We start from the raw sequence: 20,467 nt of genomic DNA, 5'->3' as shown, positions 1-20,467 counted from the left end.
ACACATAACATTGGAATTTCAACTTTAAAAACGTATAATTAGTATATCAGAAGTAAAAGAGATGTACAGATAATATACATTCACAACTCTTTGCACTTAATGGTGACACTTTGCAACAACTGGAAATTGATATATAACATAAAACAATACAATATTGCTGCGTTCGACAATATGATAAAAAAAATCTTATGATATACATAAAAAAATCTTACATCATAAAACAAATGTAAATCATATGTTTAATGGGTAAAACTCTTCTTATGTCAGAGCACAGAAGTGGAAAATTAATGAAAACTTGATTGCTATATAGAAGCAACTCCCTGCAAGCGAGAGTTAAATGCTAAATTAAGAAAAAAAAGAAAAAAAAAGTGAATTGCGTTGAACAAATTTAATTATGCTCATAAGTTAATGTATTGACTTATCCCACATTAGCATTTCTATCACAACCGTACAAACCCCCTGCAGTTCCATCACAAACCCCTTGGGGTTCACAATCCCTGGGGAAACCCTGCTGTAAGAGAATCTCTCACTCTCTTTATATTTTTGCACTATTTCTCTAAGTGGAAGTGGAGCATTCCGGAAGAAGCATGAGCACATAATGCTCTCTAAGAGCTACGGGGCTCCTGAGGGAACTCCAGCCGCAAAACACAAAACAAGCGGATAAAAGCCATGGGCTGGATAGAAAAAAAAAAAGCAGTTTGACTTGGGAATGGAGTGAATCATGGAGATTTGAATTAGAAGTGATGGATCTTAGAGAGTGACAGCTTATACGTTTGCACCAGTACGAGCCTTTGGATATAATTGTTTTTTTTGACAGCTATGTTTTTTAAAAGCCATTTCAATTTTCACAAGCCTTTTTTTTTTTTCATAGACCTGGACCCAATCTCCAAAACTTGACATAAACATTTTAGACAGGGTGAGCAATATACTATTCACTTCTCCTCAGAGAAAAGTGAGAACAAATCTCACGTGTTTGAACCAGCAAAGGCACATTTGCTCAGAGCTACGTGGTAATGTAATACCCCTTTTCCACCAAGGCAGAGCTGGTGCTGGTTCGGAGCCAGAGCCTAGTTTCAAATCGGTTCTTTGTTTTTCCACCGCCAAAGCACCAGCTCCGAACCAGTAAAACTGGTTCTTAAGTAGCACCAAATCATTGCAGGGTCTAGAACGGCGCCAAGAAAGAACCGCTTGCGTCAGAGGCTGGGGGCGGGGTTACCGTGGCCAACAAGACTGAAGAGAAACTTGTGACCGCCATTTTTAAATAGCAGCTAGTCGAGCTAATAGCAGCTCGATTATAATATCCGTCTATGTAAGTTACGGCGAGCTGCACGAACGCGTTGGATTCGCCGTGTTTGGATGCCGATTTATTTTCGCAAACCCATGAGCATCCATAGTAACGCAACGTCTATTATTGTTGATGCCTTGTTCGAGATGCATCGGAGCAGCGTGGACCGATCAGAGATTCGGGAGTGTTTGGAGATCATACGACTCCTTGTGCTTTTTGATCGCTTTCGCAGTGCTTTGATTTCATGTGCTGATCGTTCTGCGAGAAGCCGATGCATCTCGAACAAGTCTGGTGTGTTTGTGTTTGGCGCTGCCGCACTAGCGTTGCTGGGCAACATGATACGTATGCAGTGACGTAAGATATAGCTCTGTTGTGGCTCTCTGGCCGGTGGAAACGCAAACGGGTTCTTAGTAAGCTCGTCAGTCGAACCAACTCCGAACTGGCAATAGCTCTAGCTCTGAACCAGCACCCGGTTCTTGTTGGTGGAAAAGGGGTATAAGAGGTTGTAAGGTGGTCCCATAAAGACCAAAAGTCAAAATAACCTACTTTCCTGTATTTGCACGGCTTTAGTCTCTCATTCTATGCAAATCTATAGGAATTTTGTACCTGCTTGATGAGAAATCGTAGGCCAGATTGACTGGAAAATGATCACACCTCTCCTTCACATTCACACTGTCAGTTTTCGGGATTGTCAACTGCATTTACTTAAAGGTGTGTGTCGAAATGTCCCGTTCCCACAGCAACTTACATGAGCGTCTCGAATAGTGACTAGTAGTAATATCAAAGATGGCGAAGTCCATAAAACTGAAATGTCACATCACTTTTGACTCGACAAGAGTCCACACAAGCTGTGTGTTCATCTGTCAAATCTTCATTAACTGACAATTTTGTTCTCATGCTGACATACAGTTCATAGAGCTAAAGAGCTTGTTCAAATCACCAACTCTACATTTAACCAACACTGCAAAACTACACCGAAAAATTACTTAATGAGTTTTTAATTGGTCTGCTTTCCTTGATTTTCAGTAAAAACAATTCTAAAACAAGATAAATTTACTTTAGAAGCAACACTAAGATACTATGATTTAATGGATTGTATTTTGACTTACTGGTGCATTTTTTCACTTGATTCACTTGTTTATATGTAAAAGAAAGACAAAATACGCTGTATTAAAGATTTATTTCTATTAAAACAAGTCCTAATGACTTGCTACGTAAATGTATCTTGTTTTAAAGATTTTAACTGGAAAATTAGACACATATACGTGTTATGAGTAAGTTTATCAAATGACTGCAAAGAATTTTCATAAAAGACCATAGGTTAAGTTGAAAGAAAACATTTTACAGAAAAAAAAAAAAATAAACAAGGAAATCTCACCAATTTCCGACATCTCAGGCACAGATGTGACGAAGGGTCCGTCTGGGAATTTGGGAGCGTTGTCGTTAATATCCTGAACTTTTATAATGAACTCTGACTCTGGCTCCAGGGGTTTATTGTTGTTGCGGTCGATGGCTTGTGCATGAAGAACATAATGTGATTTGTTTTCCCGGTCCAGACTCTTGGTGGCGTGGATGTCTCCCGTTACCTCGTTGATGATGAAGATACTCCCTGCTCCTTCACCACTAAGGATGTACCTGACCGAACCATCGCCTTTGTCTGAATTAGAATGCAGCTGAAATGAGAGACAAAGAAACGTTGGTGTGTAACTACTGATGTGAATCAATACATTGCAATACATTCAATAATCAGGGCTCATTAAGCACAAAATACTCCAATAAACCCTTAAGCTAGAAAACTTTTTTGTACCTTACACTGTAGTTCCTTGCAGACCAGACTGATTTGCAAAAAGTCATTTGCTGGTGGATAGGGAATTTATTAGTGGTTGCTAGGTAAATACATATTCTCTATGAAGTCGACCTATGAACAGCTTACTTATAATTAGCCCTGCACATTAAACTGGGACAGAAGAAAGAATTTAACATCAAAACATCATACGCATCACCTTTAATGTGACTTGAAAAAGTAAAGGAGGATGTTGGATGTTGAATAATGTATTTGCATTTAGCAAACAGAAAAAAAAGAACAGTCTTGAAAGACTTCAACTGCTGAACTGGAGGATCATCCTCTGAGATGTGAAATCTCAGATCATCTAGTGTTGATGTGAGATCTTGCCCTACTGCAATGTCGAAAGAGAGAGAGGAGAAGCAAGCCAAAAAAAAAAAAAAACTGCTTAATTGATAGGAGGAGGATTACTTACAGCTCTCAAACTACCAACTCAGTTAAAGCTTATGACAAATAAAAGACACTTAAAAAATAAATAATTATGCATGGTGGTCCCTGCAGACTGCAAAAACATAAGCATGTTTACAAAAAAGCACATTTATACACCGAACTTGCACTACCGTAATGTATCTGGGTGTTCTCATTATTGTCAGTAGTGATTTTAAAATATTCTCATTACTGGTTTTGTGCTAATACAATGATTATATTATGATGATGATGATGATGATGATGAATAAACCATGTTATTTTGAGGGTTTGTTTCAATCTTATGTTCTTTTGTTTAAATAATTAGTTTATTTTTTATGTTTTTCATTGGAGTCAAACTGATCCTAAACAAACAGTCTTTTATCAGATAACAGATACATTTCTGAAAATTGTTACACAATTTGTGACACAATAATCTCAGTAAAAGCGCAAATGCCTAATGGGCTTTGGCTGTATCAAAGGCACATAGTTAAGGACATATATTAAAAGGGACAATATTTATTGATTTCAGTTGCTATTTTGAGAAGAACTGTACGTTGTGACACCAAACATAGGCAAAGTCAAACTCAGCAGAACAAGACTATTAAAGCTATTATGTCAAATGTTACCCTGGTGTATAAATACTTCACACTCTCAACAGTATCTCATTGTTTTTTGCACATAATGAAATTATGCTTAATTGTCATGAAAATAAAGTCTCAATGCCAAAACAATCCTACTAAATAGGCTTACTTTATATATGCACATATATAATTTGCTACTTCTGTTGATTTGTGTAATGATAATGTTTTGTTGATGACTCCTTTAGTTCCTGTGTTTCCTTTCTGTTTAGTTCCTGATCCCTTTGATTATATTGTTAGTTTGTTGCTATGGTTACTAATTGATTGTTTGATTATGTTCACCAGTTCTTCATCTAGATTCCTTTGTATTTCTGTGCTTCAGTGTGGTTTGCATTTCTCCAGCGATATCCTGTATGATTTTGTAAAGAAAGACTATTCTGGAACACCCTTCTTGTCTTCGTCTTTGTGTGTGTTGGCAACCACAGACTGTGACAATTTGAGGGTAAAAATGTGACCTGGATAAGGTCTTGAAAGCTTTCATAAGATTCATCCATCTAAATGTCAACTGCATTTTCAGGACTTCACGAAAGTCTTTGCACTTACAATTATCTCTCCTTGGGGACTGAAAGAATGACCAGGCGTGAAAACAAACCGGTGCATGGCTGGGATGATGTCTGGCTGCATGGCGTCAAGATGCACCGAATAATTATTATAATTTTAAAAAAGCCGTAAAAGACAATACTGTCATTCCCAAAGCATGGCGAAAAATTACAAGAGCGGTTAATGTTTCAGGAAGGCATAATGTGAACCCATGGGATACCTGTGCACTGGTGTCTCAGCTCCGCACACAAGTAATATGCTCATTGCATGGTGTCTCAAGGCTCATTGGTTTTGTGATAAGGCAAAACATTGACAGAACACTCAAAGCACTGAAAGCCTTAGTTCTCCCGAGTGTTTTATTGTCACTATCCAATAAATGTTAGATTGTGATCCACTCAAGCTCAGTTTAATGACTCAAGCACAGACTAAAGCAAACACTTATATACACCTCGAGCCATCCAATCATTTATAGTCCACAGGAATTCAACATTTATGCTGTTACTTTTTAAAATGCACATTAGTAATCGTATTGTGCCTCATCAGTGCACATTTGCAGAGATGAATGGATTATGTTAACTAGAAGCCGAATGTTTTTTTTAGGTACTGGTATAGCAAACTTGCATTCAGGTGTGGATTCATTCTTATATTGAAACATCACCTCTTTCATGATCCAATAAATTCCAGATGGATAGAACGCCTACGTTATTTTTCTCACTCATTATCTTGTTTCACTCTGAAATATGTCACATTACCAAGTAAAATAGGTTGGGACTAAAGGATTGTGATGTTGGAAAAGATACATTTTAATATATATATATATATATAAACTCTTGATTTAGTTTTTGGGGTCTGAATAGGTTTTCATGCTTGAATGTTCAAATAAAACACATATTTTACATTGTTGCAGCACCTCTCTTTGCAGTCTGTCAGTAACGCTCTGTTTAGTAACTTTCTCTATGAAGCCACGCCTTCCGAAAAGTGCAGTGTGCTCTGATTGGTGGGCTGGACCAGTGTGTTGTGATTGGTCAAACTAAACCAGCCCACACCCCTCTGATGTGTAGAATTGTACACTACGATATAGGCGTTTCAGGGAGTTCACTGATATACTTTTTCATGCTCAAGCAGCAACATTACATGTTAAAGAAAGTTGAAAATATACAAAAACATAACAGGACCCCTTTAAAACAAACACATCAATATAACCTCAAATGTTTCTAATCAAATTACTTCTGAGAGTAAATTATCTCATTAGTGTGCCTGTTTTTATTTCCTAAGAACTTTTAGGAGAAAAAATCTGAGATAAAGAGAAATGTTTGAGCAACCAAATTTTCCTCTGGGCTCAGATCTGTAGACTGAAGAAAAGTGCAGTTTAAATAAAAAGAGACTTTTCCTTCATTTAATCTGAATATTGTATGTGGCGTTTTAAATCAAAGCTCAGCTGGTCTAATGATCGTTCACGGCATATTCTGAAGCTATTAGTAGCTAACTCGACACAAATTAAACACTTTAAAAACGTTAGAGAGCACAAATAATATCCCAGACATTGATTGTGAAGTTATAATCTGATAAGAATGTATTGCAAGGACCACAGTATTGTCTTTGCAGCCCAGTTTGTGGACATTAGAGAAAAATGGCAAAAAAGATATCAGACACTTCAATCACACCATTCCATGAAGGGGTGAAACTCATTCCCTGGGTTATTTGACTGTTTGAGGCCAAGAAATGTGCAAACCGTGGCCGCTAATACAAACAGCAATGCTGAAATTAATTTGTGATTAAAGGAAAGTGGGGCTGATTGCACAGCCGGGTCGTCGGCGAGAGTGAACTGTCCGTTTCTGTCAGTAAACAGAGCACTCAGGCTGGCAGTCAGTAATTAGCTGAACGGTCAGAGCTCACACTCGGGCTAGAACCTCTCCAATCAGAAGACAAGTTAATGAGACTTTATGTTAGAAGCCCGTAAACAAAATCACTTGCAGCCACAGTGAATCTGCACCAATTATTTTACATTATCTTCTCAAAAAACAATCCACTTTTTCTATGCGCACCTCAATCAGAATAAAAAAAGAAAAAGCAATTTATGCTTAAGCAAGAGTGCTGCTGTACTAAATAGCTGAGTGGAAATGAGAAAATGAAAATGATTAAAAATAGAAAATGAATAATGGAAAATGAGTGGGCTGAACTGAAGAGAAGAAGCGCCAACATGGATCTGGGAATCTGAGGGATCTGGAGAGATTCTGTATGGAGGAATGGTCTCTGATCTCATCAGGCATTGCAGGAGAAGAAAAAGGAGGTTGCAAAAAGTATTTAATAAAAGGGGGCAAATAACTGTTCCCAATGTGTTTTGGAGAAAAACATTTATTTTATAATGTGATTTTCCCCCCACTTTCAATTATTTTACTTCATGTATGTATATTTATTTATTTATTACTAAATTAACATTAGCTAAACATTTTACTAGCTACAAGAGGAGGAGGACCACAAAAGGAGAATTTTTAACAAATGTCCGTAAATAAATAAATACAAGAATAAATAAATAAATTACCCCAAATGAGTGAATGGTATATAAATATAAAAAATGCATCCCAACAAATATACAGTATGTATATATGTATATATATGTGTGTGTGTGTAAGGGAAAGAGGTCAATTTAGCTCAAAGGGAATTATTAATTTATAGGGAATTTTGAAAGACTTGCTTATTTTACAGCCAAACAAATGAATCATCCAGCACTCAGTTAAACGGGCCGTAACTATCAACTCTGTAGCGGATATTAATATCCAAACTATAGTGAAAATACTATTTTTATTAGCACGGTGACAAAATCAGCAGTTTAAGACATTAAATCCGTAAGCACATAACACAAAGAACACTTCTCTTTAAATACAGACTTTATTCATTATTCTGACACATAAAACTAATATCTAACACAAACACATGCACCCACACACTCACATGAGTTGCAGAAAGAAAGAAAGTGATGAAAGTTAATTGAATAAAATGATGAAATCCCAAGTTTCTAGCAATATATGCACTTAATAAGACCTAAGTGAACCATCAATCATTAATTTAACCCTTATACCGGTTCTTAGACGTGGTTATTACATTTAAATCAATGCACCAGTTCTGCAAGGATCTGGAGTTATTCATTGCTTATGTTGTTTATGTCTTTGATGGGGATTTCCCATGATCGTTGATTTGCTGGAGGCCTTTTTGTGTCTGGAGTGTCTAGAGTGCTTCACAGCAAAAACGTAGAAAACGAGACTCACAACGGAAATAAAAAGAACTAAGAAAAATAAGTGAGGCAGTTGGCTTTTTTCTTCATGATGGTAACTTTATGACTCCTTAAAACCATCCTTAACCCGTTTTCATCTGATCGGATCTCATCTCCTCATCTCATCTAATGCTTTGTTTGTCCAACCCTTTGGAGGAGTTCTGACCAATATGGTTTTTGGTTCATGGTGTGACTGTCTCTCCTCCTCTCACGTAACTTACATGTTATCGGATTAGTCACACGGTCTCTTAAATTTCTTGGATTTGATTCATACCGTAATTCAAGAAATGAAAAATCATTCAAGCTGATATCAAACACTCCATGCTTACACGAACTAATACATAATTATTAAAAAGGACGTCAACAATGAGTGATTGTCAACATCACAGTATGATAGTCAAATGTGTGGGTTGCAGACATTATGTAGATCTATGTGATGAAATGGTTGAAGTCCGTCTAGCATTGTTTTGGAATGATCTGATGCATTTGGATATGGAAAGGCAGTGGTTTTAAAGAGGATTTTATTCCGGGTCAAACAGAGGTCTTCAGGAAGAAGGTCTGTTTGGGATCTCTATGATTTTCCTCAGACTCAAGACAAGCCATCTCCAAAACCAATCTGTCTTTTAAAAAACTGCCTAATATTGACATCTTAAGTGTTTCATCTCTTACAAGCGCTGTGGAGGAGTTAGTTAGTTAGGACAGACTGGACAGGTCTCTTATTTATGGTCCTGGATTGCTGATTTGAATTCTGCTTCTTGGTCAGTTTGAAAGGATCATCTCTGTCTGATCCATTCTCAGTTCCTACATTCATTTTAAATAAACATAAAATACTTCTTACACAAACACATTTACACTGCAAGAGAAGAGTTTCCTATTTTAAGCATTCCAGTTTGGTATAATTTACTGCTGCTGTTGCAATAACGGCATTGTGATAATGGGTATACTGTCGAGATCACACACACACACTCCCTGTGACAAATAAAACAGGATTCATTGTGAAATCCCAAACGCTACACCATCAGGACTGCTGAACCCAACCCCATTCCTTTTACACTCCGGCTCTGCTTCCAAATTTGGTCCCAGCTACACAAGGGAACATAAATTTCACTTAACCTGCAGTCAGGCTTCTAATTTGGCCACTGACTTAGCCGGGCACAGGCTAATACATCACACTCTGTCTCTGCACCGGCTCCTCTGACGCTCAGTCAAGCCCTCACTAATGGCAGGAAATAAAAGTGGCACTGGGTCAATAGAGCCAAGACCAGCCAGCTAAAACACAGGGTGGGCCATCATTTCTGGAGTGATAACAGAGTGCAATGTATTAACTTTATCAATTAAATTTAAGTGGCACATATAAAACTGAATCCGCTCAGTATATCAAATACAAATATATCAAGCCAACCAAACATATGAAGCTAAAATATTAAAAGGCAAATCAGGTGTGACACTAAGAACATTGTGAGAAGAAACGTTTCCTCCACTTTAAAACGAGTTCTGTCTGAAGAGAGAAAGGCAAATGCATAGTGTGAGTTCAGATTTAATCAGCAAAAATACATTTCTTGATCAGTATTTTTTAGTGTTCAAGTTATAAAATGTGTAAGACTTGCCTTAGAGAATATGTCTGACTCAATAAATTAGCAAATTAAAGTCCGCGTGAACCGGAAGTTGCAAACGACTTTTCTCCAGTATTTCCCAGTGAAAAGGAATATTGAACAGAGGGCAGGGTTTTACTCTAGCGCTCCTCCTCTCCATCTCTCGCTCTTTACAGACTAATGGTTTGAGGGGAGTGGTTAAGCGTTTCCCAAACCAAGCCGTCAAACCTACGTCATCAGGGAAGGAACGCCATTCCAGACCGGAAGCAACTTTTCAGACTTTGAATAAAGATTACGACGGCAAACAATTTTTTTCTGTGTATTAACTTGCACGGATTAATTGTTCACCACAAGACTAGTAATATGCGCTAACAAAGTAAATAGGGTCAATTTTGATTTCAGTTGGACTTTAAGTTTATTTATCTTTTAAATAATATCTATCTTTCTTTCTAGAAAAAAGACATTTAACAAGAAAAAGAAAAACTTAATTTAAGACATATTTGCTGAAAACAGGTTATGCAATATATTGCAAGTAAATTAATCTTTAAAGATGCTTAGATAATTTTCCCAGAGAAAATGAGAAAAATTATGATTAAGATTTCTTTGTCATGTAATGCCTAAAAGTAAAGTCTTGTTTTCAATAATGTCTGACTCAAAATAGCAAATTAAGTTTGTTTTTCTTACTTGAGAGTTTTTATTCTTTGTTTTAAATAAGCATCATTAAATTGTTAGATTTGTACTTAAAAACAAGAAATGATATTAGTCATTAATATCTTAAATTAATATATAATTTAATTTAATATATACCATTTTAAAACAAGTAATTTAATATTTTGCAAGTAAACTGATCTTTAAGGATTGTTAGAAGAGAAAATTATGATAAAGATTTTTGTAATGTCTAAAAACAAGAAATAGCAATTCTACAAATGACTTATTTCTTTTCACTTTTTACTGCCTTTTTGCGTTGTTCACTTATCAAAGACTTCGTTATTTCTAGATTTTATCCACCGCCCTCAGAATATCCTTAAAAAATGACACCTAGAATAAAAAGTCTCGCTTGTACAGAAACATCCATTAACAGGAGAGACTGTTACCTCTAGTCTAGATAATGCTCACAGTAACCCTGTAACCTTGGAAACCAAGCAAATTAACTTCTTCCACTTTTTTATTTTCATCTGACAGAAGACAGCAACTGATCTTTCTAAAAACCTGGGTAGTTTTACGCATGCATAAGACATTATTCCAGAATTTCTAGCAAAAAATAAAAAAATTCCCATGAAAGTTCTGACTAGCCTTGAACACAAATATAATTTTGAAAAATGATTACTAACTCATGTAATTATGATTCACTTAATGATCTGCATCTAATGTTTGGTATTATATTATGTGGAGTCAAAATTACCTGAAATTGTTATACATTTTGAAGCAAAATGAGTAAAGACAGGTTTCATTAAGTGTGAGTCAGGATGGATGGAGTGTGGGATAGAAAAAAAACCCTCAATGACAGGACAGAAAGTCTTTCAGATGCGGGAGAAAGACACAGAAAGACAGAGGGAGATGGAGGGAGTATGAGGAGGAGTGAAGGAGAATGAGGTCAAAGAGTAAAATAAACTCATCAATCACCACAGAGCTTTATATTCACAATTAGTAAGGTGGACTTGTCTCTGATTAAACGTATCCTTTTTTCCTCTGAAGAGCTTTTAATCAGTGTGTGTGTGTGTGTGTGCGTGTGTGTGTGCAGTGCCTTTGATAATGATTCAATAATCGCTTAATTTTCTGTAGCCTGCACTTTTCTAATCAGGTGCATTTGGTCAACACTGCACCAACAAAACAACAGTGCAGCTGTAGCCGAGACGAGAAAATGCTATTTCTCAGATGTTGCTCTTTTAGAGCTCAGCAAACTAACTGTTTTCAAATTTTACTTAGCCAAGTACACACTCAAGTACGTCTCAGATGTTTCTTCTAAAATAAAACTAGGCAAAAATTAGATGTACAAATAAAAGAGAAAAGACGCAAATGTGAGTTTTCATTCCTAAGGGAGAAATTGACTTTGCTGTACAGATATATACACACACACACACACACACACACACACACACAAACGGTTGACGAACGTGCGAAGAAAACGCACTGCTAAAGTAGTTCCAGGCAAGTCTTGACCGCATTACAGTTCCATATCACTTCGCCAAATGACATTTGCCAATGTCTTTTCTGCCTACAACAGTAAAAGAACCAAAACCTACAACGACACTGACCGAGCAAATAAATATAGTAAACAATAGGATAAAAACGACAAAAACGACAAAAAAAGTAAAATAGTTTAGCAACTTAAAAGCTACATGACGTTTCTTACTAGCGAGGTGCAGATATAGTTTCACTATTAGTAGATGCTGGTGTCGAACACTGTTGAGTGTAGGTAATTCACACATGCTTAATCTCTTCTCTCTCTCTCTCTCTCTCTCTCTCTCTAATAACTGCATTAGTCTGGAATTAGCAACGGAGGCTTGGGATGAGATGCGTAAGAAATTAGTCCCACACATAATAGCGTTTTAAGGACAACATCCTGACAAATGTCTTGAAATACATCATCTGAACATTGTTTTGAGGTGTGGTAACCGTAGTATAAGCAGAATAATTGACCACCGATGGTTGAATTATTAGAAAAATAATGCACACCCGAGGTGGTAATGCGGCCACGGCATGTGTGTGTGCACTTTATTTGACTTAAAATGATATCTAAAACTGTAATGAACATTTACTTACGTCGCAAGCATTTGCACTTTAAATAAAACTTCATAAGAGAAGGCTAAAGTTTAGCCTTGAACACTTCAGCTTCCCCACCCTGCGCTACTCAAAGTGGAAACGGTTCCTTGATTCTGCCAAGGGACCATCCATATATAACCATATGAATAAAACATTTCAAACACCTTTTGTATCAGAATATGTCAAGACCTGTAACGCTGACAGAGCAGAACAGACACACTTGAGGGTGGAGGGTTTTTTGGACACATTATGTTGAAATATACTCAAACCATTTAAATAAACCTTGTAAAAGGCTACAGAGGCTAAAAGTCAGTCATCAGAGGGGAAAAAAACAACATATTTTTCATCCTTCTTCAGCTATCTGCTTCAGTTATTTCAGGACATTTCAATAGTTTTCAATATGCACTTTCTTGTAAGCCAATTTTGGATATAAATGTATAATTAAGGAGTAAGTGTAATATTAAATGTTAATATGGGAGATTGTAAGATCCACATGGACCTTAGTGTGAGGCTCTCCAGAACTAAAAAGAAACAACTTTACGTAAATGTTTCGCAGCAAGACTTACAGTCTGGACTCAGTTGAGGCTGGACATAAGTGAGTTTTCTACTCATTCCTCAGAGTATTTTGATAAAAGATCAGTGTTAAGGGAAAGCTTAAAAATGCTGTGTATGAAATAGATAAGACTGCAGATTTTGTCCTAACAGAAAATTTGTCTCAGACTGCAAAATCGTTCTAAAATAGTGGCTGTAGGAGCAACTCCAGTTTTCCCTACAATAAGGGAAAAATAAATAAATGCATTGTCACTCAAAAAGTATGTGGTCAGCATATCTATATACATAGGTCAAGTTAAAGGAGTCAAAAGTACCAGTATCTAAAAATCAATAAATAATTAAAAACAACAACAACTATATCAGTGTTACATGTATGTTCTGTGTTCCCCCCTTCATTATGTTTTTGGTTTAGTCCTGTGACCTAGTTTCCCCTAGTCTGTTTGATTAGTCATTTCACCTGTGTCCTTTTCATGATCTGATTAAGCTCCTTTGTTTGCTACATGTATTTAGTCCCTGTGTTCTCCCTCAATCTCCGTTCTCGTTAATATTAAAGTGTTAAATGTGTTAAAGTGAGTTATAGTGAGTCATAGTTAAACATTTAACTATGTTAAAGTGAGTGTTCTCCTGAGATTTGTATTAAATCCTGTTTATTCCTATTCTCCGTCTTCATCGTGCTTTTCACTACACCACGTTACGTAACAATCAGTCTTTTCACAATAAACCAACTGAATTTGCATGCAATATGGACACATTTGCATACTATACAAATATGTATGTAGAGCTCTGAGTTGTTACCGCATGACTGACTTACTCTAAACTTTACTCCAGACGCTCCAGAATTAGATGATCTCTCAAGACACTAATCCAGTTTAACATTTTGGTGCCTACTAAAGAATCACACGATTAAAAATGCAAGATTATGAGAGGGATTTTTGTTTGTACGGCTAAAGAGAGGATCACAGGATTGTCTGAGTCTCTCTGTCTCCTCTTCCTCTTCCTCTTGGGTAATGTATGAGTGTCACATAGACCAAGCTTGAAGTTTTTCAAGGACCCTTCTTTAAGAAGAGAGGCTGCCTGACAGGAGCCAGAACTACACCGTTTCCCTTTCAAGGTCTGACAATATATAAAGCTGCACCGCCGTGAATATTCCATCACCTGCACAAACATTATATATCATATGTTACACATGTGTCTTCATGTAGCATGTTATTTCTCACGGAGCATGAGAAATAACAGTCTCCCAATGTCGAGGACGAACGCACAGGGATGAGTTACTACCTCAGTCAAGGACCTTGAAAGACAGTCTTTGTGTTATTAGATGATACATGCTGTGTTTTCTAACTCATAATTGGTTAAGTTCAAAAAGGAGTCAAAAGTACTTGTACTTAATACTTTAAGAAAAAAAAAAAATATATATATATATTTTTCTTCTAAAAAACTAATAAAAATAAAATAAAAATAAAATAAAAACATTCTATTCACAGTATACTGACTAAATGTGGTACCTAGATGCAGCACCTTAAATGAATACCAAGTACAACAGTTATCATTTATTTAAATTGTTTTAAATAAATGTACTTTGCATTTATTTACATAATTATTTAAATAATAAATAATTAACATTTAATGTCAATATGAATATTTATATTATTATTAGTTATACGTATAAATATTCATAATAGTTTATAAATTAACGTACATATTAATTTATATATTTAAATGATATAAATAAAATGTTATTTTTTAATATTACGTGTAGCATATATTCATGATGAAATCCTGTTTCTGCCTCAGATGTAAAAATTAAAAGGTAATTTTGAAATATTACAAATTAAGAAATAGTCACATTGTGAGATATAACGTCACTAATAAATGTATTTAATTCACATTTAAATAATTAAGTAATTTGTATTAGCTATATAAAACACTGAATATACAAATATTTAATGTCAACATTGAAATTCATATTGATATACATAGGCTACACATTAATATTTTTATATTATATTTATCAATATACAGCATCCAGAATTAATATATTAATATTTATCTATAATTTTTTTAATTATGTTTTATATGTATCATATATTTATGGAATCCCTTTTCTGCCATACATTTTTTTTAATAAAAAATGATTGCAAAATAAATGTAAAAATAGAAACACAAGCTGCATCCGGAACTGCATACTATCCTCCTATATACAGTAGTAGGCAAAAAACAGTGTGTGACTCATGAAGAGTAGGCAAAAAGTCCTCGGATGACCTACTACTTCTGGCGAGATTCTGAAGTGTGCTTACGATGGACACTTCACTATTTCATGAGCCAATGCGATTGGATTTGTGAATGACAGAGAAGCGACTCAACTGATGTCGGTAGGTCACATGACAATGACAACATGGCAAATGTAGTACGTCCAGATTACAGTCATACTACACACATTCATATATGTGCTTTTTAGCATTTGCAAAGGTATAACTTCTTCAAAATAAGTACCTACTCAAGAGAGTATGCGATTTCTGATGCAGCGACAGTCTCAATGTGAGATACAGTATAACGTCCATGTTATGAGAAATAGTCACAACTGTGAGATTAAAGTCGTGACTCACAACTACTAGAAATAGTCACAATTGTGAGATATGAAATAAGATATGGGCTTCAATTCATATTTGATTTCACTGTACTATCGAAAAACGGTGTTGAAAACTATGAAAACGCACTGGTATTGGCATCAACTACAGCAATTCTGGTAATTCAACTGTAATGAGTTGTTTATCCATGGTACATTCATTACAAAATTGCTTCATGGAACGCTGATGAGTTGATTACTCTAATCATATGGTACTTTGACCCCTAAAGACAGCGTCTCTTTAGACAGCGAGTCTTTTGGCGAAACAGCTTTTCCTGTCCCTTTTATCCATCTTTGAGGATAAAGATGCAACCAGTTAGGCACTCAACCACATGAATGCAAGAAAATAAAGAGCAGTAGGAAGGCAGGGTCTATCATATCAGTTTGGCATCCCTCATGGGAACCTTTCCTGTTCTATTGCAAGCGTCTGCAAGTTTTAATTAAGCAAAGTCTCAAAATAAACACATGCACTCACACACACACACAAATGGAGGGGCTGAAGGATTAATTGTCTAGAGTCTTTGCCGATCTAATTAAGGGTCATTTCGCATCATGGCCATATTTTACCAGCCCCTGTGATATAGGCGGTAATTAAATATGAGGGAGTTAGCCGCACTAACGATCTTGGGACCTTGCCTTTTGCATGCGCATGTCAAATTAAATCCCTCATAACAGCTTGCTCTTAATGGCATTTTATCGTTGCGGATTAGCATATTCTGTTGACGCTGTAAACCTTGTTCAATTTTTGTAAACTGTTTGAGCACGAAGCACAGCGGTGGCCAGAGGGCTTGGGGGTCTCTACCTGCCGTAGTGAACTAACCAATCAGAGCTCTTCAGAAGCAGTCGTGCGGATATGCTAATAAAGGAAGACAAAAAGTAATTATTATTTAATGCAATTAGCAACCTGATAAAGCTCTACTTTGAAGTAATGCAATTTTAAATTAATACTATCTGCTTAATAGCCATGTAGCACTCCAGTTACAATGTCAGGCCACACTAAAATAAAGTCTAGTTCTGTATGTGGCTTTAAAGAGGACCTATTATACTTTTCAACGGTTTTAACTTTCTTCAGAGTGTAATGTTGCTGTTTGAGCATGAAAAAGATCTGAAAAGGTCACTCCAAAATGAGTTATTCTCTATATCAGTGTCGCTAGCCGCGTTTCCATTACCCTACAAATTGCGCAAATTGAAATTGCGAATTGAAAATACGCCCAATGGAAACACGTCAATATCGCAAAAACTTCCATTTATCGCAAAAAAAGTTTGTACGCTCGCATGAGGTGGTTTTTCAGGGAATTCGAAAAAGAAATATTTCGCAAAACTGCAATGGAAACAGTTTTGGCGCATTTACAGGTCCCCTGAGGTATGTTTGGACAGAATACGAGACAGAGTTCTTTATTAAATTCATATAAGACAAAAGAATTACAGGAATAATGGATTCTAAACCTCAAATAAATGCCACAATCAAGACCTCGAAGCAGATATGAGGGAGAAACACCCAGAAACACCTCATATGTGCCGCTCACAAGTATAATAAGGGTCGTTCCTTACCATTAATGCTTTGAAAACACACATACTTCTCCTTTGATTAATAATAATGGCCAGTGCAGTGGGTGGGATATAGTACATAAACCTACCAATGTCAGTTGCCATGGTTTTTGGAATGATTTTACTTATCGCGAGAGGAAAAAATTAAGTTTTAGTAGCATAACATTGCTTAATGGAAACGCCGTCATTTCGCAATAGTTTTTTGTCGACATTTAGAAAAAAAAAATCGCAAAAGTTTTGCGCAAATCTGTAATGGAAACGCGCCTACTGTTGCTGAATTCCCTGAAACGCCTCCATCGTAGTCTTGAGTTTTCTTCTGGGAATATGAACCTGTAACAATATCCCTCAAGGCATGCGCAAAAGAGGGGCATGGCATGGTTGAGTTGTGTTAGTAGTGTGTTGAAACTAGGGCTGCGGCGATTAATCGCAATTTCCATGTAATCGCACTTAAATCGAGTTAGCTTATCGCGATTTTGAAATCGCAAAGGCTGCAATTATTTTTTATGCGCAGCTTGTCATTGATATACGGCTCTGTAAACGCTGCTCCATCTGAAAGCACTACGAGTTTGAGTCACTTATAACGTGCATTTGAAAAGGCAACACTCGTTTAACAGCTTTCCAAACATGAGAAGCATTTATGAACCTCTTGTCCAACAAAAGACAACATTTAATAACATGCTTTTACTCTAAACTGACTTCACAACGACAGTTGAGCATCCTTCTGTGAGATGATGTGGCTTCTTACACAGAATATGGAAGTCGTGTGTTTATTAGTCATGAAAGCGATAGGGATTTCCTGGAATGATGTGCGTTATCTACTTCTGCTGTGGGGCATATTTGGCGTGTCTGCGTGAGAGCGCCCTCTAGATGGAGAAGCGTTTACTACCGATCAGCCGTGCTGCACTGACAAACTGTGCATAAAATAACCGCAGCCTTTGCCAGATCGTGTGCGGTTTCATTGCGATTAATTGTGCAGCCCTAGTTTAAACTCACAGTCATTGTAAGGGGCGTGACATTTCCAAAACACGCTCAAAGGGGGTTGACCAATCAGAACACACTGGTCCAGCCGACCAATCACAGCACACTACGCTTTTTGGAAGGAGGGGCTTCATAGAGACTGGGAAGAGAGGTGCTGCAACAATGTAAAATATGTGAAAAATAATGTGTTTTTGACCATTCAAGAAAACCTATTCTAGTAGACCGCAAAAATCAAGACTTTGAAAAAGGGCATGGCCTCTTTAAAGTTCACTCAAGCATTTCAACACCACACTAATATTGCCATTTTATCAGTCTGAACAGACAACATATAGTTTTACTCAATATAAAAGCTCAGAAATGCACAAATCACTATCTTATGCATTCAATTTCCCTGTCATGCTTTAAAGTTAAAACATGAAGATGTAAATATATAAACCGTTTTTTTCCTCATTTCATTGTCATAAAAATGCATTTTTGTACCTCTGGATTTTCTCTCACAGAGGCAATTTTCCATTGCTGCCTTCAAGTCCTCCTGGGAAGTTTGTACTTATGAGCTCAGAAGTCAGAATTATGCTGAGATTTGCATTCTAATTTTGCTTGGATGGTTTTGGGACTAATTTATGCTTTATATGTATTTTATGCTTCTTATAAATTATTCACAGAAAATGATGGCAAATAAGTGTCACCTCATAAACCAGCTAAATAAGAAGTGTTTTATGCCATGTTATCACTATTCTTCACCAGCAATGGGTACATAAAAAAACTGTGTACAAACTACTGTAAATATATAGCCATCCATCACAATTACAACTTGCAATCAAAAACAATTTAATTCAATGTAAATTTTTTTTTTTTTAAAGCAACACATTAATTGCAGATATTTAATTATATTACAGTAGATGTTTTAGCAGTTACAACCAATAAGAAAGCTGTTTGAAAGTTATTTCAAAATAAAGGTACATAACTAAAAGCTTACTATAAAAAAATTTCAAATCGCATACTTCCTGTGCTAGCCGGGCAACTGCAATCATGTGAATGCTAATGGATATCTTTCTCCAGGTATGATAAACACGCTCATTTCAAATGAATGCATTGGTGTCTTTCATGACCGCTCACCTCATAAATACAATCATTCCAACATGATTTGAAGGCAGCAAGTAATAATGTCTGTCTCTTTTTCTGTCTTTCTCTGTCTGCACGTCTGTCTCGCTTTTCCCTGCATTACCCTATGCTTGAGTACCCTGAATACTGATCAACCGCCACACATTTACATATTTCTGAAGATAAGAGAAACCAAACGCTACACAGACAACTTATCCAGCTTCTTACGGCCTCATCGTACAACGCTTCAGTAGAGAGACGTAAAGCACATGGACATGGCCTGCGGAATCAATCTCCGCTTCAGAAAAAGAGAGAGACGATACACAAAGAGAATAAAAGGAGGACACTGGGATGGAGCTTTGCCCCCTGCTAACAGTCTCACAGTACCCATTAAACAACGTTTATTGAATCAATTTACGATGCGTAATGCAGTTTTTGAGTACTGGGAGCTCAAGGACAGTGGCAGTGTGTCTTTCATTGAGCTTCTACTGTTATGTGAATAGGATTTGGCGATACTGAATATCAGTTAATAGCTGACAAATAGATTCCAAAATAAAATGTATATACTGTATTTGTATAAGGGAAGGTATATAATTTGTAGAGCTGCACGATTAATCATTAAAAGATTGTGATCTCGATTCAAACACCCATGTGATCTCATTCCTAAATGACAATGATTCCGTTTTGTATATTAAACCTTTAACGAGTACGATCACAGTGAACATTCATATGCATTGGTGCTGCCGCTGAGCCAGAGAGAGCAGTTGTCATGCATGAAACACACAGTATCGTTATTTCTGTGTTACTAATATTTATATTATCACTGAAGTAAAAGTTATGGGATAAAAGTTTATAGTTCAAATATAAACACTGATATCTACGATAGAGATCAAAATAGAGTAAAACACCTTTTGAAAGTAATTTGGTACTTCAAATAACGGTTGTATTGATTACATCATTCCACCAGTAGGTGGCGACAAATTACTAAACTGCTGATTCATCTTGTAATGAAACAAGTGAAGTGTTTATGAGTGAGTCATTGAACCATTCATTCAAAAGTTTTTTTTTTTTTTTTTTTGTCAGATTATATAAACATTTTAAATAGACTGCAGCAATTAACTTTTTTTATAACCTCTTGTAAATTGCATGCTATTTTTTTGTTGTCTGTTCAGAATCGTGGGAGAATTGTGATCTCTTTTTTAAAGGTGCATTGCGCAACATTTCATGTTAAAAATACCCGTTTTTCTAACCCATACATGCTTAAACAATTGCCTGATGGGCTGAATGAGCCATTCTATGATCACTGCGATTGCCTCTATAAT

At 36.2% G+C, this 20,467-nt stretch overlaps 1 protein-coding gene across 4 annotated transcripts in view; it reads right to left on the bottom strand.

Moving 5' to 3' along the window:
- LOC311305811 (cadherin-18) overlaps positions 1-20,467 on the bottom strand; it is a 164,369-nt gene that overhangs the window by 55,699 nt on the left and 88,203 nt on the right. For all 4 annotated transcript variants that reach the window (XM_084433725.1, XM_084433723.1, XM_084433724.1 and 1 more), the window contains one exon: positions 2,664-2,958. In XM_084433725.1, the coding sequence (XP_084289851.1) occupies positions 2,664-2,958 (295 nt within the window). The remainder of the gene's footprint in view (positions 1-2,663; positions 2,959-20,467) is intronic.

The sequence above is a fragment of the Rutilus rutilus genome (genome assembly GCF_951802725.1).
Source record: "Rutilus rutilus genome assembly, chromosome: 16".
NCBI lineage: Eukaryota > Metazoa > Chordata > Actinopteri > Cypriniformes > Leuciscidae > Rutilus > Rutilus rutilus.
This window is presented reverse-complemented; position numbering and strand designations above follow the sequence as displayed.